We start from the raw sequence: 27,552 nt of genomic DNA on the forward strand, positions 1-27,552 counted from the left end.
GCAGGTGGAAAGGCCTATGTGAGGTCATTGGAAGAGATTGAGTAATGGAAAGGTTGGGGGAGAACTAATCAAAATCTAAAAGAGTATGAATAAGTTCTTTGTAAATCTACATTTTTGGACAATGGCACATCCAGAAGCCATAGGTTGTTATTAGAAAATTTTCAGTGTCAGTGATGGCATACATTCCTGTGAGCTATTGTCCAGGGAGGTCCTGGATGCCCTGAAAACATTATAGGCCATTGCTGAGGCTCTTATTATCCCACCAGGAAAGATCATCATACTGGTAAGATAGTAACACTCCACATACCTGAGCTGCAAGGTCACTGAGAAATTCTGCTAGAACTGAGCTGAAAACATCCTCCACATAGACTAGCTGACAGAAAGCAGGAAATAGCTATGCTGTATGCAATTCAACAGGAGAGAGAAATCAGCATTGAAGATATTCAACACTGCAAGCCTTAAATTTGGCCAGCGAGGCCAAATGAGCCAATGGGTGCAATAGTAGTATTTCTTTTATGGGGGAAACCAACCATTCTCTAATTGGACTGGAGGGCCACATCATGAGAGGGAATACATCACTGATATTGAAAACCTACAACAGGGGTAGTTATAAACCCTAGGGGTGTAATGTTTGCTTGTGTCTGGCTAAATGTATATACTGTGCTCACCAAACTGCCTGGTGAGCTCTTCTCTTAATGTTCATAGCCATGGATTAATGTTACTCTCATTTTTGGCTAGAGAAGCTTGTCTTTTCAGATGGTGGTGACATTGGGATGAATCAAAAGGCACCATAATTCTGAGAAGAAGTTAAAGAAGAGTGCTCAGCACTGAAATATCTCTGTCATACCTTCCAAGGCTCAGGATCCATTGTGGAAGAGGTGGCAGAAAAAATGTAGGAGCCAAAGTAAGGGTAGTACTGCTTACAATACAATCTTCCAGACAAAAACTGGCCTGGATATCCATGACCTCACAGTGTTTGGCACTCCCTACACAAGACAATTATAATAGGAGGAAATGATTATGGCATGAAAATAAAAGAGAGACTGATTGAGAGGTAGAGGGAGTATGATGGAGAGTGGAGTTGCAAAGGGAGAGTGGGGGCAGAGGGAATTACCATGGTTTATTGTCTATAATTATGAAAGCTATCAATAATAAAAATTAAAAATTCAAAGGAGAACAAATGTGAGAGTGTGATGGAAAGAGAACCCTTATTCAAGGCTGGTGAGTATATAAGCTGGTGCAGCCACTGCAAAAATCAGTGTTTTTCAAAAAGCTAAAACTAGATCTACCATGTGACCAAGTTATATTGCCTGCTGGGCATATACCCTAAGGACTCTACATTCTACCTCAGAGATACTTGCTCATTCATATTGGTTGCTGCTTATTCAAAATTGCCAAGAAATGGAATCAGCTTAAATGCCCACCACCTTATAATGAAGATGTGGTACATATAAAAAGATGGAGTTTCATTCAGTTTGCAAAGAAAGATGAAACTATGTAACTCACATGGAAATCGATGGTTCTAGAAAATATTGTAGTAAAAGAGGTAACTGAGACTCAGAAAGACAAATGCTGCATGCTGTCTCTCAAATGCACATCTTAACTGAGTTTCTAGATTTCTTGTAACTTATAGTATGAGTCAGAGACCAAGGTTGTAGAAAGAAGCCATGAGGGGGATAAGGAGGGAGGAATCGAGGAGAAGAGATCGAAGTTATATAAGTAGATGAGTGAGATATACTTGGAGGAAGATGGAGCGGAAATACAATGAAAGAATTTGGCTGGGTTACAACTCATGCCCTATAAAATAAAGCTACATTTAGCTCAGGATTTGATCGTTGGAACTGAAAATCAAGGGGTTCAATTTTACTATCTCATTAATATCTCTATATTAGCACTCTTAGATAATATTTCATTTCTTTCTTTTTTACTATAACACATTTAATTAGAAAATATTTCATTCTTATGTAAAACAATTGTTTCATGGGTTTCATTTTTGGTATTTTTGCAGTAAAATTTCACTTATTTAAAATATTTTTGAAACATTTCTAAAATGAGTATTTAAACCTAAAGACAAATGTTTTAGTATGTATTTCCCTTTGGGTAAGAGCTGGTTTCAATCAAATGCTGTTATTTTTGTTGCATGAAATTAGTAGATCTCCTAAGAGTTGATGCAAATTTACATGCCAAGTTTTGTTCCACTTTTTCCTCCCTGTTTTTGTGTTTCTTTCATGTAGCCAGGTGGGAAATCAAAAATCTCATCTCATGAGAGCAACTGCTAGTAAAACACATAGGCCCAGATGTGTTTGTGATTCCCATGATTTCACTATTGCAAAAACTAAATTAAAAAATGTCTATGGTAAAAAGCAAAAGTATTATTTACTTCACAGGATCAAATGTAAAATAAAATAAAATTTAAAAATAAAACTCAGAGACCATACTTAATTTAGTATGAGTTTTCTAATAGCATAAAGTAGGGAAGATACATTTATATTACTTTTCATAAAAATAGCATTTTTTATTTCAAGGAAGTACTGCCATTATACATACACACATACACACACACACACACACACACACACACACACACACACACATAGACACACACACATATGTATATTCTTTTTGGAACTTTATATTAATTTAGGTAGAAAGGAGTGTCACAACTAAGAATAATGAATATATATTAGGTATATACAGAATACAAGATATAGGCTGAAGTAGTGGCTGGCGAAATGGCTTAGCGGTTAAGTGCTTGCCCACTAAGCTGAAGGACCCCGATTTGAGGCTTGATTCCCCAGTATCCACATAGGCCAGGTGCACAAGGTGGCGTGTGCATCTGGAGTGAATTTGTAGTGGCTGGAGGCCTGATGTGCCCATTCTCTCTCTCTCTCTCTGCCTGTTTCTCTCTCTGTTACTTGAAAATAAATAAATAAAAATAAACAGCAATTTTTTAAAAAAAAAATATAGGCTGAAGTAGTCCAATGAATATTAGAACTCATTTAATTGTTAGAGTTAGCAATGAAAACATCATAGTAACATTAGCAATAGAAAAGGAAGTATTGAGTAACACCATTTTAACATATAAATGCTCTTAATAAGTTATGTGGAAAAATATTGAAAAAGTCAATGAATGAATTTCTTATTTGAAAGTTACTAAGATTGTATGGGGCAGGAGCTGCTTGCCTTGGTATAATTCTACTCTACTGTAAATATAATACCACTCTAATATAAATGACATTGTTGAGTTTTTGTAGAGAAGAAAATACATATAAATAACTTAAGCAAACATATAATCATTCTATGAATTTGAGAATAATTCTTTGTAGTCAGAGATCCTAAGATTGAATGTTATGATTTTGAAAACCATATTTTAAAGCTTAATGATTTAACATTTTAAAGTTTAAACAGCTAATCATATTCTTAGATCAAATGAATTGTATACATCTTTATCCCTTGTCCCACAGAGTTCTTATTTTTTCTCATTGGTAATCATCAAGCACTTGGCTATATCTTATTTATTTATTTATGTTTATGAGTTATGCATACAGTGTAGACAGTCATGTTGGTACCTGTTCTATATTTTATAAGGCCAGGTGTTCCTGTGGCACAATGCTAGCGAATCCCATGAAACATCAACTTATTACCTTTCTTCTTTAATAAACTGAACTTTCTTCTTAGTGAGAAGTTATATTGTTTGGGTTAACTTGGTAATGACTAGACATTCAGCAAGTCAGCAGATGGCATTGCTAGCAATGCATGGCAACAGAGGCTGAGAATCCAAATCCAAAATAAGCCTTTATTCCAATAAGGAAAACTTCATGGAAGGGAAGGATCCAAAACAATCAACTTGCTGCCAACAGGCTATCTGGTCGTCTTTGGCTATGGAAGCCTATCTGTGGTTAGGGGATGGCAGCTGTTGCTGTAAAATTGGTCACTCAGTCATGATGATGGCCAAGTTTGCATTGGTGAGGAGAAGTCCATTTGTTGAGCCTATTTCCCCTTATGCTGTCATGGCTGTAATTTAAATGAACATGTTGAGTAAACACTACTGGGATTCTGAAATTAAAAAAAGAAATGACTAGCATTCCAGTGTTAGAACAACTTGTTCCCTTCATTATTAGGCACCTCCTCTTTAGTGGGAATTTTTGCTGAACATTTACATAGGACAAAAATACCCTCAAATTCTCAGCTAATTCTGAGAGGTTTATCCAAATCTCTTTGTCTCAGACCATCTGGTCAAATCATTAGTCATTGCCTTTCAATTGTTTCTTATGCAGTCTTTCCTTCCAGGAAAAGTGTACCACAATATGTACTGTGCTATTTCTGCCCACTGGAAGAATTATCTTTTCTACTATCCATCAGCATTCTTCCAAGGGAAGCTGTGGGGCCAGCCTATTAGGTAGAGCTCTTTCGGTGAACCAGGCTTGAAAAGTTTCTCTGTGATCAAGTCCTGGCAAAACTCCTCCCATGTGGTCAAATGTATAGCTTTGGGGAAGAGCCTGTAATGGAATCAATTCAAGTGAGCTAGTGAGCTATTTCTATGCACAGGAACAGCTAACTCTTGCGATGGAATGCTGTTAGGTATTGCCAACACCCAACCCCTGAGTGCCGCTGGGCATGATGGCACATGCCTTTAATCCCAACATACTGGAGGCAGAGGTAGACTTATTGCCAAGAGTTCAAGTTCAGCTTGGGACTATAGGGTGAGTTTCAGGTCTTCCTGGGCTAGAATCAAATTCTGCCTAGGAAAAAAGAATAAAAAGAAATAAAAATGAATTTGTAGAGCTTTACAGACAGTTCAAGCTATGACATGCTCTAATATGTTACAATCAGATGTTCAGTCTCTAACAGAAACTAGTATAGTGATCATTAAGACTAAATTCCAGCCAAAGAGAACATGCTCTTTAACATTTGAATTGTGGTTTCCCACTGATAGAAATTAGAAACAAGGTAGCTCCTTTTGTAAGTAACTAGTCAAGGTTGCAGGCCTCAAACACAAAAAAACACCCTGGCTCTGGCTGGTTTCCCAGGATGTTGGCTGGCCAATTCAGAGAGGCTAAGCCTCTGGTCTAACTTATTGACCTATCAGGAGACCTTCTCCTCATATACATCCAAAGTAACCAATCATCTGTTTAGTTCATAAGTCTATTAGTAGGCTTCACATACACTCAAAGTAACCAATCCACCTTTAAGTGATAATTAGTTTACATATCCAAGGGAAACAAGGCTCTGATCCAAGTCAGGAGGAAGTAACCCACTCTAGATCCCTCCTGGCTTGGGAGCTATTCTGTTTTGCTTTCACTTCCTGTTTTGTTAATAAACTCTCATCATTCTTTTTGTTTTTCCTTTTCATTGACAGCTTCCATATTTACAGAAAATCAACCATGATAATTTCCTCCCCTCCTCCACTTTCCCTTCCACAAATCCACACTCCATCATATCTCTTCCCTGTCTCCATTAGTCTCTCTTTTATTTTGATGTCATCATGTTTTCCTCCTATCATGAGGGTCTTGTAAAGATAGTGCTAGGCACTGTGAGGTCATGGACATCAAGGAAAATTTCTGTCTGGTTGATTGCATTGTAATCAGTTCCTTTCCTTGGGCTCATACATTCTGTCCATCACCTCTTCTGCAATGGACAATGAGCCTTGAATGATGTGATAGAGAGGTTTCAGTACTGAACATTCCACCATCATGTCTTCTCAGAACTATGGTGCCTTTTGGGTCATTCCAGTGGTCACCACCATCTGAAAAGAGAAGTTTCTCTAACCCCAAATGAGAGTAGCATTAATATAGGGGTATGAACAATAAGTAAAGAGTTTACAGGGCAGTTTGGTGACCTCCCCCACCACAGGCTTTTGAATAGGTTTTCAGTACTAGGCTTATATTCCCTCCCATAGAGTGGATCTTCAGTCCAATTAGAGAGCAGCTGGTTTCCCCCATACAGACATGCTACTATTGCGCACGATGACTGAATTGGCCCAGCTGGCCAAATTTAAGGCTTGCAGAGTCCACTGTTTTCATGACTATTGTCTTCTATGTTCCATAATGCTCATGCAGTGCAGCTTTTTCCAGGTTTCTGTCAATTGGTCTACTGGAAGAAGGTTTTCAGCTCAGCCCCTGTTTGATTTCTCAGTGACCTTGCAGCCCAGGCACGTGGAGTCTTCAGCAATAGGGTCTTATCATTTATTCCTGGTAGGAAACCAAGAGCCTTGGATATAGCCTGTAGTGTTTGGGGTGCATCAGGGACCTCCCTGGCCAACAACTCACTGTAATGTATCCCATCCCTGGCACTGAAATTTTTCTAGTAACAGTCTATGGCTTCTGGGTGTGCCATTATCCAAAAAAGTAGGTTATCATGTGGCTCATTCACAATATTCTAAATTTTATTAACCTACCCCCACACTCCTTTTACACAATGTCTTCCTGTAAAATCACATAGGCCATTATACTCACAGTAATCTGTTCATCTACACACACACACACACACACACACACACACAAGCATGCATGCACGCATGGTACCATCCTTTAAATCTTCCCTCTCCTCCCTTTCTTATAGCCCTTTTCTAACTTACTGGTCTCTGATACTGATTTTTCCTCCAACTCACACACAAGTCTGAACATTTGTAACTAGGATCAATAGATGAGGGAAAACATGCATTGTTTGGCTTTCTGGGCCTGGGTTATCTCATTTAGTATAAGCCTGTCCAGATCCATCCATTCCCCTAAAAATTTCATTTTTCTTTACGGCTGACTAGAATTCCATTATATAAATATACCACATCTTCGTTATCTATTCATCAGTTGAGGGACATTTAGGCTGGTTATATTTCCTAGCTACTGTGAATAGAGAAGCAATAAACATAGTTGTGCAAGTATCTCTAAGACAGTGAGACAAGTCCTTGGGATATATGCCTATGAGTGGTATAGCTGGGTCATATGGTAAATCTATTTATCACTGTCCCAGGAACTTCCACACTGATTTCCACAATGTTTTCACCAATTACTTTCCCATCAACACTGTAGAAGGGCTCCTCTTTTTCCACATCCTCACCAACATTTATTGTCAGCTGTTTTCATGATGGTAGCCAGACATCAGTGAGATGGAATCTCAAAGTAGCATTAATGTGCATTTACCTGATGGCTAAAGATGTAGAACATTTTTTAGATGTTTATATGTCAAATACAGATGTATTTCTTCTTTTGAGAGCTTTCTATTTATTTTCTTAGCCCATTTTTTTTTTTTTTTTAAATTATGGACACCACTTTATTTATTTATTTTTTAATTTTTATTTATTTATTCGAGAGCGACAGACACAGAGAGAAAGACAGATAGAGGGAGAGAGAGAGAATGGGCGCGCCAGGGCTTCCAGCCACTGCAAACGAACTCCAGACGCGTGCGCCCCCTTGTGCATCTGGCTAACGTGGGACCTGGGGAACCGAGCCTTGAACCGGGGTCCTTAGGCTTCACAGGCAAGCGCTTAACCGCTAAGCCATCTCTCCAGCCCTCTTAGCCCATTTTTAATTGGCTTGTTTTATTTCTTATTATTTAGTTTTCTGATTTCTTTGTATATCCTAGACATTAATTCTCTGTCAGATGTATAGCAGGAAAAGATTCTCTTCCTTTCTGTAGGTTGCATCTTTGCTTTGTTCAACATGTTCTTTGATGTACAAAAGCTTTCTGCTTTCATGAGGTCCATTGGTGGATTAGTGGTTTTCTTTCCTGATCAACTGGGGTTGAATTAAAAAAGTAATTGCCTATACCACCATGTGAAGGTATTCCCCTACTTTTTCCTCCAGCAGTTTCAGAGTTTTGAGTCTGTCATTAAGGTCTTTGATCCATTTGGACTTGATTCTTGTGCACAGAGAGAGATAATGATCTATTTTCATCCTTATACACTTAGATATCCAGTTTTCCCAGCACAATATTTTTTAAAGAGGCTGCCTTTTCTCCAATGCATGTTTTTGGCATTTTTGCCCAAAATTAAATGGCTGTAGAGCCTGGATTTACATCTGGGTCCTCTATTCTGTTCCAATGACCCATGTGTCTGTTTTTGTGCCAGTACCATTTTTTTTTTTTTTTTGTTAGGATGTGTGGTGGTTTGATTCAGGTGTACCCCATAAACCTAGTTGTTCTGAATGCTAGGTGCCCAGCTGATGGATATTTGGGAATTAATGCCTCCTGGAGGGAGTGTATTGTTGGGTACGGGCTTATGGGCTTTATAGCCAGTTTCCCCATGCCAGTGTTTGGCACACTCTCCTGTTGCTGTGGTCCACCTTATGCTGGCCAGGGGGTGATATCCACCCTCTGCTTATGCCATTGTTTTCTCCTGCCATCGTGGAGCTTCCCCTCGAGCCTGTGAGCCAAAATAAATCTTTTTTTTTTTTTTTCCAGAAGCTGCTCTTTGTTGGGTGATTTCTACCAGCAATGCAACCCGGACTGCAACAGGATGTCTTTTTAATATAGCTTAAAATTCAGTATGGTGATATCACCAGCATTATTTTTGTTGATCAACATTGCTTTAGATATTTCAGAATTTTTTTTTTTGTGCTTCCAAATGAATATTAGGATTTACTTTCTAATTCCATGAAGAATGGCATTGTAACTTTAATGGAGATTTCATTTAACTTGCAGATTGCTTTTGGTAAGATTGACATTTTCACAATATTTGTTCTTCCAATCCAAGAACATGGGATATCTTTCCATTTCCTAATATCTTCTACAATATCTCACTTGAGTATTTTAAAGTTTTCATTGTAGATATCCTTCACTTCCTTGGCTGGATTTATTTCAAGTTTCTTTCTCTCTTTCTTTCTTTCCTTCCTTCCTCCCTCTTTCCCTCCCTCCCTCCTCCCCCTTTCTTTCTTTCTTTCTTGAGGCGATTGTGAATGGGAGTGATTCCTAGGTTTTATCCTCTGCATCTTCATTGTTACCATATAGAAAACCTACTAATTTCTGTGTATTTATTTTGTATCCTGATACATCACAAAAATTATTTATCAGCTCTAACAGTTTGCTGGTAGAGTCTTTAGGGTCCTTTATATATAGAATCATATCATCTGCTAATAATGATAATTTGATCTTTTTCTTTTCAATTTGTATCCCTTTTATGAGTATCTCTTGTCTGATTGCTCTAGCTAAGACTTCCAGTACTATATTCAATAAGATTAGGGACAGTAGACACCCTCGTCCTGTTCTTATTTTAGTGAAAAAGCTTCAAGTTTATTTCCAGTTTAGTATTATGTTGTCTGTAAGTTTGTTATAAATAGCCTTTATTATGTTAAGATCTGTTCATTCTATTCCCAGTGTCTGTAGGTCTTTTTACCATGAAGGTATGTTGGATTTTGTTGAATGCCTTTTCTGTATCTATTGAGATGATTGTATGATTTTTTTTATCCTTCAGCCCATTTATGTAGTGTATTATAATTATTGATTTGCATATGTTGAACCATCCCTGCATCCCTGGGATAAAGCCAAGTTGGTCGCGGTGAATAATCTTTTTGATATATTGTATTCTGTTTGCCAATATTTTGTTCAGAATTTTTGCAGCTATGTTCATGAGGGAGATTGGTCTGTAATTTTCTTTTCTTTCTTTCCTTCTTCCTTCCTTCCTTCCCTTCCTTCCTTCCTTCCTTCCTTCCTTCCTTCCTTCCTTCCTTCCTTCCTTCCTTCCTTTCTTTCTTTCTTTCTTTCTTTCTTTCTTTCTTTCTTTCTTTCTTTTTTTTGTTCTGCCTTAGCCTTGTTTTGGTATGAGGGTGATGCTGGCTTCATAGGAGTTTGGTAGAATTCCATCCTTTTCTATCTTATGGAAAAGTTTGAGAGGCATTGGTGTTAATTCTTCCCTGAAGATCTGGTGAAATTCACCAGTGAATTCATCTGGGTCTGAGCTTTTTATATTTGGGGGACTTTTTTTTATAACTTCTTGGATCTCTGTACATGTTATAGTTCTATTTACATTTCATCTTGAGTTAATTTTGGTAAGTCATATAAATCAAGGAAATCATCCATTTATTTCAGATTTTCAAACTTAAAGGCATATACATTCTTAAATTATGTCCTTATGATTTTCTGAATTTCTTTGGTATCTGTTGTAATGGTGCATTTTCATCTCTAATTTTATTAATTTTTGTTTCTTCTGGTCATATTTGCTAATGGTTTATCAATCTTGTTTATCCTTTCAAAGAACCAACTCTTTGTTTCATTCATTCTTTTAAGGTTTTTTTTTTTTTTTTTGTTCTATTTCACTAATCTTTATTATTTCTTCCCATCTACTGAATTTTGGTTTGCCTTGTTCTTTTTTTCCCCAAGGACTTAAGGTGAAACATTAAATTATTTACTTTGCACTCTTTAATTCCTTCATATCGACATTTAGAGCTATAACTTTCCCTCTTAGGACTGTCTTCTTTGTGTCCCAAAGGTTTTGGCATATTATATTCTCATCATCATTTGATCCTATGAATTTATTAATTTCTTTTTGATTTCTTCAATGACCCATTCATCATTCAGTAGTGTACTTTTTAGTCTTCATGTATTTGTGTATACTGTGTAGTTTTTCTTCTTCTAGATTTGTAGTTTATTGTCATGGTGGTCAGAAAGAGTACTAGGGATTATTTCAATTTTCCTATATTTGTTAAGATTTACTTTGTGTCCTAATATATAGTCTATATTAGAGAATGTTACATGTGCTCTTGACAAAAAATGTATATTCTGCAGCATTTGGATGGAATATTCTTTAGATATGTTAGGTCCATTTGTTCCATGATATCATTTAATCCTGATGTCTCTCTGTTTATTTATGTTTTTTTCCAGGATAACTGTCCATTGATGACAGTGGGGTATTGAAGCCACCCACTATAATTGTGTTTGGTGTTATCTGTGACTTTAATTCTAATAATGTTTGTTTGATGAAATTGAGAGTCAACATGTTAGGTTCATATAAGTTTAGGATTGAAATGTCCTCCTGTTGGAATGTTCCCTTAGTCAATATAAAGTAACCCCATTTATCTTTTCTCACTAATGTTGGCTTGAAATCTATCCTGTCAGCTATTAGGATAGCAACACCTGCTTGCCTCCTAGGCTCATTTGCTTGAAATACCATTTTCCATCCTTCCACTCTAAGACAGTGTCTATATTTCATTGAGAGATGAGTTTTTCCTCAGGACCACATGCAGTGGGATTTTGCCTTTTAATCCACAATGTAAGCCTGTGTCTCTTGGTTCAGGTATTTAGGCCATTGTTATTAAGAGCTATTATAGAAAAGTATGTATTTATTATTGCCATTCTTCTTGTTTTGTAGTGCTTCCTCTTTTTTTTTTTTTTTTTTTACTCATTCATTTTAACTGTTATTTTGGTATGATTTTTTTTTTCTGTTTTCTCAAGTTTGTGTGTTGCTTTGCTTTCTCTTCTGCATGAAGGACCCCTTCAAGTATTTTCAGTAGAGCTAGATTTGTCATAATAAATTCCATTAGCCCATTTTTTTTTTGTTTGTTTTGGAATGTTCTTATTTCTCCTTCAATTTGGATAGATAGCTTTGCAGGAGAAAATAATCTTGGTTGACAGTTTTTTATCTTTCAGAACTTGACATACAGCATTCCAAGCCCTTCTGGCTTTTAAAGTTTATGTTGAGTAATATACTGTGATCCTGATGGGCTTTCCTTTATAGTTGACTTGCTTTTTCTCTCTAAGTACTTTCAATTTTTTTTTTTTTTTTTTTTTTTTTTTTTTTTTTTTTTTGGTTTGTATGTTTCAATATTTTTTCTTTGGTTTGTATGTCAAGGAGAGGTTCTTTCTAGGTTTGTCTGTTTGATGTTCTAAAAGCTTTCTTTATTTGCAATTCATTTCTTTCCCAACTTGGGGAAATTTTTCTTCTATGATTTTGTTGAAAATACCTACTATGCCTTTGGAGTGAAATTCTTCTCCTTATACTATACCCTGAATTCTTATGTTTGAGCTTTTAATAGTGTCCCAAATATCTTGAAATTCACATTTATACCTTCCTATTAGCTGGTCCTTCTCTTTTTGGACTGTATTACATCAGCCACCTGGTCATCTAGTTTAGATATTCCATTCTATCCTTCATATATGCTACTGGTAAGACATTCCACAGTGTTTTTTATTTGATTTACTGTGTTTTTCAGTTCTAGAATTTCTGCCTGGCTTTTCTTTGGGGTTTCTATTTCCTTATTCATTTCTTGTAATGACCTCATTATTTCATTAAGCTGGTTTCCTGTCTTCTCTTTCAGTTTGTTTTCTTGTTTAATTCCTTTGTTTTCTTTGATTCATTTGATTTCTTCTTTGATTTCTTTGAGTATAGATAAAAAACATTTTTTTTTAAATCTTTTTCAGGCATTTCATTTAAAACAGTCTCACTGGGGTCATTTTGATGGATTTATAAATTTCATTGGGATTGTATTGTCTTGATTGTTTGTGTTTCTTGTATGTAATGTAGTGATTTTTGTATCCTGAGTTGTTTTGATGCTTGGGTTTTCTAATTATCTGCAGTTTCCTTAGAAGTGGAAATCCAACTTTATATACCCCAGGGTAGGAGACTAAGGTGCCAAATGTAGCTTTTGTATTCCAATCCTACATAAGAAGTAATCCTAGATGTTGAATTTGCCTGCTATTCAAGTATTTTAGTGGGCTGGGTGGAAAAATTTATGGCAAGTTATAAAATTCAACTGAGCAATATACTCATTCATTAAAAACCAGCACTGAGTATGCAAGTGTGGGAATTGAAACAAACAGATAACCTTAGAAAGCCAAAATTCCTAAAGGTGTGCATTGCTCTATACCCTTAATCCTGTTGGCTGGGAGGTTGAAATTTCTGTTCTGAAATGGGTTCTAGGTCAGCCTGGGTCTGAATCAGACCCTGCCCCCAATAATGACAGAAGAAACAGACAAAGGCCCTATAAATCTGAAAACATTACAGGCAAGAATAGTCAACTCCCAACTACAGCTTAATTGAGAATGGTAAAGCCAACATGAATATGTAACCTGTAACCTGCCCTGACATGGAAGGAGAGAGAAATTATGACTTCCAGTGCAGGTCTATTTACCTGCTTTTTTGTCAGTCAGCCTAGTTACCTTTTAGGGTGGCTTATAATCTCACCAGTGCTGTGTGCCCACCTCAATACCTGTGTGTTGTGCTGTGGATCTTGTGTTCTGATTAGCAGTGCTGAATGCCCTGCCACCAGGAGCTGAATGAGTTCTCAGGAGGTTTGTGATTCTGCCTGTTGGGGGATGGGAAAGTTCAGCTGGTCCTGCCTGTATTCCCTTTATGAGCTCCTCAGCTCATTTCTGCTCTTTCCCCTTCAGGTTTCTTGACTTTGTGAGGAGGATAACGAGGTTGGAAAGTCCCCTTATTTGGCTTTTGCTCCTGCAGCTCAGCACTGGTACCAGAGTGTGCAAGGATCCTGTCTGCAAGCTCCTCAGTGAGTTCTGTCAGTTTTCCTCCTTTCTAGTAGATCTTGGTCTCTCCTACTTCTCTGCCATGGCCAATAATAACCTATACATCTTCACTTTTTGGAAGAAGAGTGTATTTTGCTGTGGTTTTGCTAAATCCCTCCTTAGGCTTGTTTGGCATGATTCCAATGCTGCCGTCTTACCCAGGAGTCTCATCATTCTGTACAGGTTGCAAGACAATAATTCAAGAGCCACTGGGATGGGGAGTTTAAGTGGCATTGGGTGTTCTGCCCATCCAGAGTCAAGAAGGGCTCTGATCCTTTCAAAACCAGTTATAATACACCCCAAATTTCAGGGTAACGTCAGACTCTTAGGATTCATGTGTGTCCCTGGCATTTAAATTAGGACTCCTTTATGTGGATCATCAGGACTTGGATATATATCACATGGTTTGATTCAGGCATCCCCCATAAAATTGCATTTTCGAATGCTAGGTCCCCAGCTGATGGCAATTAGAAGTTAAAGCCTCCTCTTTGAGGGTGGGCTTATGTGTGTTAAAGTCAGATTCTCCTTGCTAGTGTTTGGCACACTCTCCTGTTCCTGTTGTCCACCTAATGTTGGCCATGAAGTGATATCCATCCTCTGTTCATGTTGTCATTTTCCTTGCCATCCTGGACCTTCTCCCTTGAGCCTGTAAGCTAAAATAAACTCCCCCCCCCCACAAACTGCTCTTGATCAGGTGATTTCTACCAGCAATGTGAACCTGACTGCAGCAGTATTGTTGGTACAGAGAGTGGCATTTCTGCTAGATATGTGACTGTGTGGCTTTGGCCTCTTGGAGCCTATTTTCAAGAGGAAGGTGGAAGGATTTGAAATCTTGTCCTTAAAAATGCCTTGCAATGCTGTAAGTATAGCTTGATGGACTATTTTGTTCAGAGTTAAAAGACCTGAATGTAGTTAGAATTATGGACTGTGAGTTTTGGCTTGTGAAGGTAAGAATGAGCTTTGTTAGGACTGGGCTAGGAGCAGTTTGTGTAAGAGGTTTGCTGCTATGACCATATCCTGAGAAGTTGTGCAGGCTTACTTTGTGTAGAAATGGACTGGTGTGAGAAAAGGGATATGACACAGAAAGAAATCTTTAGGCTGAAACTTCTGCCTGTTCATGTGTAATTGTATGAACGATTGAAGCCTTTGAGATTGGGCTAGCTTACCTGCACTGGGGTAACCAGAATAATATAGACTCTTTTGAAAGGGTCTGAGTGCTCAAGAAGTGTCCTGTTCTTCAAATTCTGCTTTGTTCTCCCCTGGATTAACAAATTGGAACACTGTCTGGTATTGTGGAGTATAAGAAATGCAGGAAAGTGATGGTTATTGACTTTGCAATATGGTCTTGTGTTTTGGAAATGGCTATGGACAGTGTGAAGCAGATTCACTGGATGCCTGTATGGAGACACAGTATAGATGTGAGGATGAACTGTGGATTACAGTGGAGACCCAGTAGAGATATGGGAACATGAGGTAGCTACTAGTAAAAGCTGCTGGACTAGAAGAAGTTTTCCAGGACTGTGAGTAGCCTAGTTGGAGGGTGTAATTGGAACATCAGTGACTTGTTGCTGGTTCAAATTATCTTACTTGGAGATTTATCACTGAGTAGAGTTATTGGGCTTGGAGCTAGAGTTTGATGTTTGCCTTATTTAAATCTTGTATTGGTTGAATATTTCTTTGTTATTCCTAATGCCATCTTTTGCAGCATGAATGTTTATTCTGTGTCATTATGGGTATTTTTGGAGGCAAATTTTTTGGCATTATGGCTCAGTTAAAGATCTTGGACCATGATAATATATGAACATCATTGGAATTGATAAAAACTATGGGACTTTTAAAGTTGGATGAATGCATTGCATTTTAAATCATGCATGGTTATCAGTTTATGGGGGCCAGGGGTGGAATGTGGTAGTTTGGTTCAGGTGTCCCCTATAAACTTAGTTGTTCTGAATGCTAGGTTCCCAGCTGATGGAAATTGGAAATTAAAGCCTCCTGGAGGCAGTGTATTGTTGGGAGTGGGCTTATGGGTGTTCAAGCCAGCTACCCCTTGCTAGTGTTTAGCATATTCTACTGTTCCTGTTGTCCACCTGATGTTGTCTAGGAAGTGATGTCTACCCTCTTCTCATGTCATTGTTTCCCATTGGGGAGGTTCCTCCTTGAGTTTATAAGTGAAAATAATCCTCCTATTTCCCCAAAACTGCTCTTGGTTGGGTGACTTATATGAGCAATTCAAGCCTGACTGCAACATAATGCTAGCAGCATGGTGGGGGCACATGCTATTTAGTGAGATGCTCAGAGTTGAATGTCTTTTATACTAAATTATGGTAGAAAGCTGGATCTTTGATTTGGCTTGGAGATATAATAGTAGTGCGTTGTCAGCCTATGTGTAGAATCACACACTGCTGCTCATATGCTGCACATGTTGAATGAATGCAACTAAGACACTTGTCCAATCAATATTTATGCAGCACTAAGCAAACAGGGGCAATGTTTAGTTCCTCCTTACGTGAGAAGAAATCTTGGATAACAGCTACAATGGGATACATTGCCTGATTAACTGTACGATAATCTTTGCCATTTGAAAAGATTCGTTCACTTGGGAACGATGTGGGGATGTTTTCCAGTTTCTCAGAATGTTTGTTCCAAGTATACTCTTTAGAATCTGATTAAAAACCAAGGATGGTGTGGAAGATTATCTTTGTCCCACGTGGTTGCTCTGGTTCCCCAGTCCTTGTTATTTACCCTTATGATGTATATCCTTTGCTTTGGACTTGATTAGAAATTGTGAACTGCTTTGAGAAGTAGAATGGGGATAGCAAGGGTAGGGTAGCTTCCAAGTAGCTTCCTCCTGGCTCTCTGTTCTTTCCTTGGGTTGCTTAGGGTGTTTGAAACAGATCCACAGTGTTGTAATGAAGCCTGTGCTGTGACAAGTAGCCAAAAGCAGAAGTTCTGGTTAGCAGCCCCAGCTAAGGTCCTTGCCAACAGTGAGTGTTAATAGCCAGGTGTGAAAGAGGAAGAGTCTAGAGAGGACTCCAGACAATGGCCTTGAGTGCTAAGTAGAAAAGAGATAACCACATCCAATTAGGAGCACACAAATATCCTTGTAGTGAACCCCTGCGTTCTGAGACTGGAACAGATGGGATAAAATTTCCGTAAGAACTACCTGAAGTAGTATTTCTTTTTTTTAGCAGACTTCATTAATACAATATGCTCATTCAAAGAGGATAATATGCTGTGTTTTGGGGAGACTGAGTTTAAAAATGCTATTTAATGAACTCTGAAATATGTGACTATATCCATCCGTTTCCTAGCTAAATTTATCCTGGTTATTTGCTACTGGTTCCTGTGGAAAACTATAAAAAATATTTAAAAGAGGAATTCTGATGTCATTATTACATACTCTCCAACATTTATTGATTATACAACAGTCTGTGAAGTGTCAACCACTTAGCTCCCAAGGATACAGTGCTCAGACACTAGAATATATGTGCTGATCAGAATATTGTGATAAACATGCCCATTCTGCTCTGGTTACATGGCTGTGCTCTCATTGTGCTTCTGTTTATAAGGCACTACTTTGTCTTTTTCATTCTAGGGGTATTATCACCAGTTTTGCAACTAACTACCTATGTAAGTTTCCCATATCTATGCATGTTCCCAGCCAACTAATAATGGCCATCTCAGCACTTTTTTTTTTTTTTTTTTTTGGATAAACAAGTTTATTTGTAAATTTAGTCAACATACATAATTGACCTAAAAACTTCAATAGGATAAATTTAAAAACCACTTGGAAGGCCATCTCTATAAAAGGGATTTCCCCAGGACAGTAACCAGATGTAACCCTGACCCCAAGCCAACTTAAGTGGCAGAGGCCTAATAACCTGGAGCTATGCTCCTCCCCAACACGTTCACACTAAAACTCCACAAGGAACGTATAATTCCTTAGAAAGGGATAAAAATAAACAAAACCCCTCAAACCTAGCTATGAGACAACACAATGAAAAGCTGCACTAACTAGTTTAGATTAGTAACAGATGCTGGTGTGAATAACTTATTTATTCTAGAGCCCTTATAAATAAAATTCCCCCATTAGTGTATGCATTATCAGCTAGAGGGTTAGTTAACATGTGGTAGAATGAGGACTTATGCAAGGTATAGTACGCATAGCATTTTACTACTATGAAAACAAGTGCAGTCTAGTTAGAGGAAAACCAACTGGACTCTACATTACACACACCTTAATGACAAGACTCCCCACCACTTGTGAATGTAAAACATTTAATTTAAAAATGTTGACACTACAATATATAAAATAGCTATTATAAATGCACATAGTGTATTCTATAGCTGCCAGGTTTACTTTCTTTTCTTTTTTCTTTTTTTTTTTTAGGAAACTGTAAGTTACACTGTGGTTAAGACTTGTATCTTCAACCCTTGAAAAAGCCCACATTCTATCACAGTGATGTATGGTCAGACTTAACAGCCCCAATTGTTAAACACTTGGATCAAGTCATAACCAGTTTTATTGCAAAAGGACCCTGTACACATTTATTTATCAATTCTAGTACCTTAATAGCTACCCAACAAGTCATAAACATACAGAAACATGCATCATGAGAAGCAAGAAATATCACCCATCCCTTCTGCATATTAGCAACTTGTCACTCCTGAGCCACAGTGCTCACATCACTGAGGTCTGTGAACAGTCACTTTTCGCATTCATCCTGAGTGAAAGATGGAATGACTTAAGTACAAATGCAACATATTATAAACAATTTCTTACAAAAAAGTCACAAATTAAACCAAAGTATTTTACAGAATTTACTACAAAACGCCATAAAAACTGCCTTCACTTAAGCTCTCTCTCCCCGTATCCGGCGAGCCAATTGGATGTCTTTGGGCATGATGGTAACTCTCTTGGCGTGGATGGCACACAGATTAGTGTCTTCAAACAAACCCACCAGGTACGCCTCACTGGCCTCCTGGAGCGCACCAATGGCCGCACTCTGAAACCTCAAGTCGGTTTTGAAGTCCTGGGCGATCTCTCTCACCAACCTCTGGAAGGGCAGCTTTCGGATGAGCAGCTCAGTGGACTTTTGGTAACGCCGGATCTCTCTAAGCGCCACGGTCCCGGGCCTGTAGCGATGAGGCTTCTTCACCCCGCCGGTAGAGGGAGCGCTTTTCCTGGCAGCTTTGGTGGCCAGCTGTTTGCGGGGGGCTTTCCCACCAGTAGACTTACGAGCAGTCTGCTTGGTTCGGGCCATTTTCTTTCACCCAAAGCCGAAGTCTCAAGCCGTTTCTCCGATCGCCGCGCCGCGGTGGGAGCCAAGCGAAGTGCCGCAGTCGCCTACCTAAGAAACGATGCTACCGAAGCGAACAACCAAACCGCTCTGCCCATCTCAGCACTTTTGAAAAGTTTGCATTCTCCAAGGAGATACCACTTTCATTGCATTCATGCACAGCTTGTTTCCTATGAAGCAGTAAAGTCTGGGTTCTTTGGTGGCACCAGAGGATGAAGAACAGGCTACCTGTAGAAAATCCACTTCAACTTTTCTAGATCCCTAAGACTTAATATTTCTCATTCTGTAAGCATTCCTTACCCTTTAACTTTATGTATATCCATAAATGCACATTTCAGTCAACAAACCTATTTACATACATTTTCAGCTGCTTATGTGAGTACAGCAAGTTTCTATTAAGTGTAAAATTTAGTGTATTTTACAAATGATTTCCTATTCTTCTTAATGTGTGGTCAGAATCTATTCTTACACATATTCTCCAGGGATTTACTCAGAGTAGAAGAACTTAGTGACTTTTTCTAGAGGGTAAAGTTTCTTCCACTGGGGTTGAATGTAGAGTTGCTCTCCACCTCCACACAACTCCAACATAGTAAGCAGGACCTGCCTGTGGTCCTATATCTATAGTCACTGAAGGGTGACGGTACATGAGCACTGACTGTTTTGTGAAGTTAGGGCTGTGGTCCAGGACATTGACAGGCGCCTATGTAGGGAAGCACAGTGCAAGAGACAGTGAGGATAACCTGGTTTCATTGGTCAGCCAGGCTTAGTAAATACTGGATACTTAGAGCTCCTAGAATCATTTGAATGTTTTGTATGAGCCCATTCTAATTGTTAGGGTCCATTTTTGTTTAGGTAGCGAACTCAGCAGTTACAGGAGCTTGCTGGCAGAGCTTGTAGGACCTGTGTTTGATTCTCCAACCATCTATGTATAATGGGAAGCATGCAGTTGCCTCACTGGTGTTCCTTTGCAGTATCAAGAGAACTTGTTGCTCCTGCTTATGGACACACACACACACACACACACACACACAAAATAAAAAACAAACAAACAAACACTACCATCAAGAACAAAACAATAAAATTCACAAAAGACAGAAAGGGATTAATTAAAATATATCATGTGACCTCTATGAAAATTGGACATAAAGTCTTTGATGCTATATTTACAGGGATAATATACTCACAAAACCTTGGGTCCTATTTTAGCAAATATACTAGTGCTGTGGCTTTTGAAAGTTAATGCAACATATTGAGATACTCAGCATTAGATGACAGAGACTGTACTCATACTGCTTCCTAATGCTGATTTTTCTCTCCTCTTCTCATTAATTGATTATTTATCATGACTCTCTCCTCACACTTTTCATCTCCAAATTGAAGTTTAATGTGAATATACCCATTTGGCCTAGCCTGTTACATGCCAATGTTCTAGCTGAACAGGTATCAAGGAAATTAGCTCTATCTTCTAACTTTGGTAGTGAAAGGCAGCGATTAATTGTCTAAGACTGATTTTCTGAAGGCTAGTCTGCCAGAGAATTTACTTCCTTCCCAGCAGAATGATTTAGGAACTAAACATTGCTCTGTGGAAACTGGCTTCAGCTCATTGCTTGAGGTAATCATCCTTGGTGGAGTGCTGAGGTAGTAAGGCAAGTCCAGGGGCTTGAATAATGCTGTATCCACAAGGTTTGCACCCTCCATTACACCAGTAGATAGATGGGTTCTCATAGTGGTGCAGCTTAGATGCCTGGGGGCCAAGGACCAAGATGTTTAAAGTCTGTCCTTGCTAAATCATAGTAAATTACACTGGGGTACGAAGACCATCCAGGGAACGGTTCGCTTACTATTGTTTTTGTTAATCTGGCATGTTAAATGCTATTCTAGAAGGCCTAATTGGTATTATTTCCATCACTTTCTTTTGATTTATCTGCAGATTGACAAAGCTCATTATGATATTAATAACAAAATATGCTTGCTAATTTCCACTACAGATAAATAAACACATCTTATAATTCTTTTTCATTATATTGAATCATACTAATTTTATTTATAAATAATTGGATAAGATTATTGCGTTGATTATAAGTGGTTAGAAAGTTGAGACCCCTGATATACTATATTAGTTTGGGATCTTTCTTTGCCTCTTATTCTGCAATGGTCTGCCTCAGTTTTGTAGGAAACAGACCAATTTTAGCTTCAATTATTTTATGAAGAATCATTACAAACAAGAACACTGATTACAGGCACTCAGCCTGCAAGAACCACAGTGGCTGAATGTCCTGTCTGCTTTACACAAAGGAATGCCCTTGGCTGCAGCCATGATTTCTTTCTTTGTTTGCTTATTCTAAATACATGTCTACACACATTTAAGTAGCCCAATTTGCTATTTCAGCTTTTATTATGATTTTATGGAATGGAATACAATGAATAAGAAATAGAGGCAGATAAGCAGAAATATTTGTGAGTGGTTCTGATAATGAATTTCTTTATTAATTAGTAATATTTTAGTTAGAATATAAAATAATGGATTTCACTCTTACACACATATCTATACCTATCTATATTAATATCTAATCTATATTTACCTAATCTAATCTATCTATCTATCTCTATATCTAAGCTATCTATATCTAGTCATCTAATCTATCTATGTCTATCTCTATTATATCTTTATGTGTTTATCTATATATATCATCTCATCTCTATATATGTATGTATGTATATGTATGTGTGTGTGTGTGTATATATATATATATATATATATATATATATATGTTTATGTATATATACAGTCAACTTCACTTTTCAATTAGTTCATTCTTCTTCCCCCCCGGATACCAGTCTTTCTGCTTTCATTTCATATACATGTGTGTGTGTCTGTGTGTGTTTAGTTAAATCAGGATTTGTAACCTGAGAAAAAACATCAAACATCAGACTTTCACCCCCATCATTCTTTTTTTCTCTCCCCTTACTTTTAGGGGTTCCTTTCTCCCCCTTCTTTCTCATGTCCCCTTTCTAGTTTCATGTCATGCGTTTGTCTATATTTTACATATGAGAGAAAATATATAAGATTCATCTTTTGGAGTCTAGCTTATTTCACTTAATAAGACAGTTCTCAGTTCCATTCTCCAAATGTCTGCATTTCATTCTTCATTTATCAGATGCAAGCAAATAAAAATTGCCATGACAGTGTATCTCACAGAAGTCAGAATGGTTACCAAGGAGAAAACAAATGACCGCACATGCTGGTGAGGATGTGGGAAAGCAGAACACATACTCACTGCTGATGGGAATGTAAACTGGTACAGCGATCATAAGAGTCAGTATGCAGGTTCCTCAACAATAACTCAAAATAGAATTACTACATGACTAGTTTCTGGGGAGAACAGATTCAGCTGGCTCCTATAACTTGTATACTAATGCTCCCATATTCTAGATGTCATCAACTTGTAACTAAACACTTTCTTTAGGGCTGGAGAGATGGCTTAGTGGTTAAGCGCTTGCCTGTGAAGTCTAAGGACCCCGGTTTGAGGCTCGGTTCCCCAGGTCCCACGTTAGCCAGATGCACAAGGGGGCGCACGCGTCTGGAGTTCATTTGCAGAGGCTGGACGCCCTGGCGCACCCATTCTCTCTCTCTCCCTCTATCTGTCTTTCTCTCTGTGTCTGTCACTCTCAAATTAAAAAAAAAAAAAAAAAAAAAAAAAAAAACTTTCTTTACAATGACCAGAGGAATGTAAGGTAAATTACTGATGGAATGAAGTCTCAAATTGTACTTTATTTTCCTTCCTAAACATTTATGAGAACTTTTAGAATAAATATTTATATTTGGTACATTATCATACTTATTTTTGTATATAAATACATTTTAAAAATACATTAAAACATATTCATAAATGACATCATATTAAGGCATATAGGTAAGTATGCAGCTGCTGAGTCTTTAACTACATGATTGTCAGATATTTTCCCCAGAGGTTTGTCCCACCTGTGTGTGGTAGCACATGCCTAGAAATCCAGCACTTAGGAAAAGGAGGCTTAAGGAGAGAGTTTAAGGCTAGCTTCAGCTGCATGAAACTGAAGGAGACAAAGAGAAAGAGGGAGAAGGAGGAGGAGGAGACAAGAGGGAGGATAGAAGGAGGAGGGAAGGGAAAGGAAGGAAGAAGGGAAAGAGAGAGAGGGAGAGAGAGAGAAAGAGAGAGAGAGAGAGAGATTGTACCAAATTATGCTCACATAGCTGTAGGAGATGTCCTCTCATTCCCTATGACCTATTTGCATAAGTAGTTTAACATATTTTGCCAGACTACTATGAGGCTAAGTACACTTTTTACATTATAGTGTGTGATGTTATATTATATTTACTTGATCGCTTTTTATTTTTATAAATTGCCTTTCATTAAACTTACTTGATTTTTATTGGACCCTTGCTCGTCTTTTCCTTGATTTGCATAAATTCTTTATATGTCTGCTCTGCAACTTATAACTGTGTTCTATCACAGGACACACATAATAACTTGGAAATATCTTGGTTAAAAGTGCATTTAATTCAACTAACTTACTAAATAGTATTAGTCTAGCCTGCCTTAAACATGCTCAGAACACTTCAAATAGTTTATAGTTGTGCAAAATTAACACACAGCTTACTGTCAATAAAAAAGAAAGGCAAAAATATGGATTGGCAAAGTGAAATTGTAAAGGAAAGAAATAAAATGAATACAGATATAGAGAAATTGATACAAAGACATGAAAACAGGTCAGACATGGTGGTACATACATTTAATCCTAGCACTTGAGAGGCAGAGGTAGGAGGATTGCTGTGTCAAGGCCAGCCTGAGACTGCAGAGCGAATTCCAGGTGAGCCTAGGGCTAGAAACAGAGCCAACCTTGGAAAGAAAAGAAAGAAAAAGAAAATAAGAAAGATATTTAGAATAAAAGTGGAGCATGGTGGAAATAAACCTGTAATCCCAGCAATTAGGAGGTGTAAACTGAAGGATCATGAGGTCTTGTCCAGTTTGTGTTGCATAGTGATTTCAAGAACAAGTAAAGATAAGCCAGAGATACATAGCATGAATTTTTCTCAAGTAAAGGCCACTATTGCTTCTCTCTCTCCCTCTCCTTCTTCTTTTTAACTCTTTTATATTTCTTGTCTTTTTCTTCCTTATCTTCATGAGTACTGACCTGTAACTCCTAGTATCAATAGGTGGCTATCATCCACAATGAGCTTTTGATCAGAGAGACCTACAGGTTTCCTAAAAGAATGACAGATTTCTGTCAGAGTACCTGGTGACCCACCAGAGGTTAGTGGTAAGACCCTACTGCTAAAGATACCATATATGGTTGACAAGTAACATGGAGTGACAGGGCTGGAAGCTGGAAGAGAGTCAGTCCCCAGACAGTCAACACATCTAGTGCAAGAAGGTGCTACATGGGCGACTGGGGGAAAATGACCAATATCTGTCCAAGCAACTCAGGGTCTAACCTACTTAGCAGCAAATAACCTGTCATGATGCTCACACAAGTGCAATAGTGGCACACAGCCATGGTGGGGAACCAACTGCTCTTGATTTGGCTAACTGATCCACTCATAGCTGGAGCTGGGAAACAAGTCATAACTAGATCCAAAAATGAGCCTGCTGTCCATTATCAAGCTAGCACCAATCGTGGGCTACAAGAGGGCCTACACCTATTAAATTCTCTAAAAAAATTAATGGTTATCCCATTTATCTGGTGCTACCTTTACTCTCCATCAGATAATCTGTTTCTCTTTTTCAGATAGATGCAGATCCTAAGGGGAGAACCATCCTATCATACCTCAAAAGGGTTTCTGCTGAAACTAAGCATAATTGGCAAAACAAGCAAGAGTGCTGTTTTCTTGGTGAACCGGGTATCAGCACAAGGGTGAAGGAGATTGACACAGAGAACATTCAATTCCTACCAAATCAGAGACATAGAGGTTCACAAGACCTCATCACTGAAGTACACCTAAAATGAACCCAACATGGCTCAGGGAAACTTGTGAAAAAGACATTTCCTCCCTCCCACAATTGAGGGCTAACCCCACAATGCATGACCCATATCTCAACAAGGAGGGACCAGAGGTAGGGAGGACAGGCAGGAGACTAACAATAGTATCAACTTGACTGTATTCACTGAGCACAAAACTAATTGAAAAAAAAAATATTTCTTTTATTTATGAGACAGAAAGAAGGAGAGAGACAGATAAACAGAATGGGCATGCCAAGGCCACTAGTCATTGAAAATGCACTGGAGATGCTTGTGCCACCTTGTGCATCTGGCTTATGTGGGTATTGGAGAATTGAACCTGGGTCCTTGGGCTTCAATGGCAAGTGCCTTAAGTGCTAAGTGATTTCTAGAGCCCCAAAACATTTGAGATATAAGTTAAAATTTTCATTTGTAGGATAAAATTCTGTATTTTGAGAAAAATTGTCATAACCTAATGAAGATACTGAACTTTAAATGTACTGAGGAGATTGCTCAGTGGTTAAAAATGCTTTCTTGCAAACCAATTGGCCCAAATTTACTTCTCTGGCACCCACATAAAGCAGGATGCAAAGAGGGAAACATGTGTGTGATCCCAATGTGACTCCAGCACTAGCAATGGGAAGCAGCTCCAGAAAAATCCAGAAATTTGTAGGTCATTTAAACTGACATGCACACAGTGCAAAATAAGAGAGACCCTGTTTTAAAAATAAGGCACACTCTACAATATTAAGCTACCATCAATCACGGGGTATAAGAGGGCCTACACCTATCATACTGTCTATCAAAAAAATAAGTGTTATTTCAATTTTCCGGGTGCTAACTTACTCTCCGTTGAAGAATCTGCTTCTCTTTTCCAGATAGATGCAGATCCTAAGAAGAGAGCTGCCCCAACATACCTCAAAAGGGGCCCAACTGAAACTAAGGACAACTAGCGAAATAAGCAAGGGTGATGTTTTCCTGTGAACCGGATACCAGCCAAAGGGGAAGGAGACCAACGCAGAGAAAAATCAACTCCTACCAAATCAGAGAGCCAGAGCCTCAGAGGCCCCCAACACCTCAGCACTGAAGCAGACCAAAAATGAACCCAACATGGCTCAGGGAAATTTTGTGGAAGAGGGGGCGGAAAGAATGTCAGAGTCACATGTTGGGTCATGATTTGCAGAGACATTTATCATACCAATAACTGGGGGCTAACTCCACAATGCACGACCCATTTTCATTAACAAGGAGGGTCTAATGGGAGGGGGTAGATCACAGATGAGCCTAAATAATGGTACCAAACTGCCTGTATTTACTGAAAAGAAAACTAATAAATTAAATTAAAAAAAAATAAGGTGGAATGAGAGGAATGATACTTTGATCATCACACATGTCCTGTGGAGGATGAGCCTCCTCACACATAAGCATGCATACACTCACAAATAAATAAGAGAAGTTAAAGACTTTACTGGACACTAAGCCAAATTATTAAAAGAGGAAACAGGGCTGGATAGATGGCTTAGCTGTGAAGGCACCTGCCTGTGAAGCCAAGAACCGGGGTGGGGCGGGGGGCTTCCCCGTGCAACTTAGAGTATTTGATTCCCAATTTCTTTCCTTGGGAAGGCTGTGATCATCTCTTTCTCTGCAGCATAAAATTCAAACCCTTTTCTTCCTCTGAAGGTTTCCAAAATGTTTATGTGTCCATTTCCCTCTAGTGCTCAGCTTTCACTATTAGGCAATTCATTTCAAAATAATTCTTTGATACACATAATCTTTACCACTTATTAAAGATGGGAAAAAATTTGCATATTAACAAGATAGGTATGCTTATTACATGAAGAACTAAATCTTGGCTCTGTATTTGATACTGCACGACACAGACCACCTCCAGTGTTTCCTAGAGTTTTATAACTGTCAATGCTGAGAATGAGGTTTGCCTAAGAATGCATTATAAAAATGGCTGAAGTATGTTTAAAGTCATTCTAGGAATTATGGCATTAAAATAGATTAGATGTAAAAATAGTTTTAAAAGCAGAGATTGGTATAAAGAGTAATTAATAAAAGAGTAAGTAATAGCTATTGGAATCTTCTCTTTTAGTCCAAGTTTGACAGTGAGAACCAAAACATAGATCTCAGTCTGTTAAATCATGAAGCAATGATCATAAGTAAACACCTCTCATAAATTAAATTCTGTCTAGAATTTCATACACAGGCCCAATATGATGGCCAACAGTTCCTCTCATAATCTTACATTGCTATGTACAAAACGCACAGTGCCTCCAATTTTCATTGGTCAGTCATAAAACATAAATGGCCATGTCCAGGTATGTGTAAGGTTTGGGCTTTGCTTCTTATTATGCTTGCATCTAGTATTATTTTTATTTTAAAGATGAAAATACTGTGGTTCAGAGAGCTCAAGTGATACTTGGAATATCAGAAATCTAAAATGAGTTACACCGTCAATTCTATGGGTTCTAAAACTTTCAGACTACCTAATTCTTGCTCATGGTCCATCATATGGACTTCTCAGCCTCTGTAATTACATCAACCAAGTCTTCTAAGTAAGTAAGTAAGTATGTGTCTATCTACATCCATCCTATTTCTTCTGTCACTATAGTGAACCCTGTTGCATATGATAGTCATTAAACATGTGGGCGATACAAACATAAAAATTAGCCTAAAATTGGAATAATGCAGAATATCAATGAATATTTATTTTGCAAATGCATCTATTTAAATAGTGTGAGCAAACAGAAACATACCTCCTGATAGGCTTATATAAAGTACTTGTAGAAAGTTGAGTAGTTTTATTTTATTGCTTACTTTG

The 27,552-nt window shown here is 38.1% G+C and overlaps 1 protein-coding gene across 1 annotated transcript; it reads right to left on the minus strand.

Annotated features, from left to right (window-relative positions):
* Positions 1–17,797: 17,797 nt before the first annotated feature.
* LOC123464460 (histone H3.3A) lies at positions 17,798–18,834 on the minus strand. The gene has a single exon (XM_045161719.1). It carries the CDS (start codon positions 18,711–18,713, stop codon positions 18,303–18,305), a length of 411 nt encoding a protein of 136 aa, XP_045017654.1. The 5' UTR covers positions 18,714–18,834; the 3' UTR covers positions 17,798–18,302.
* Positions 18,835–27,552: the final 8,718 nt, after the last annotated feature.

This window comes from Jaculus jaculus, chromosome 11, assembly GCF_020740685.1.
Source record: "Jaculus jaculus isolate mJacJac1 chromosome 11, mJacJac1.mat.Y.cur, whole genome shotgun sequence".
NCBI classification, from domain to species: Eukaryota; Metazoa; Chordata; class Mammalia; order Rodentia; family Dipodidae; genus Jaculus; species Jaculus jaculus.

Coding starts and splice junctions, on each gene's coding strand:
- LOC123464460 (XM_045161719.1), bottom strand. CDS start 18,713: ATGGCCCGAACCAAGCAGACTGCTCGTAAGTCTACTGGTGGGAAAGCC.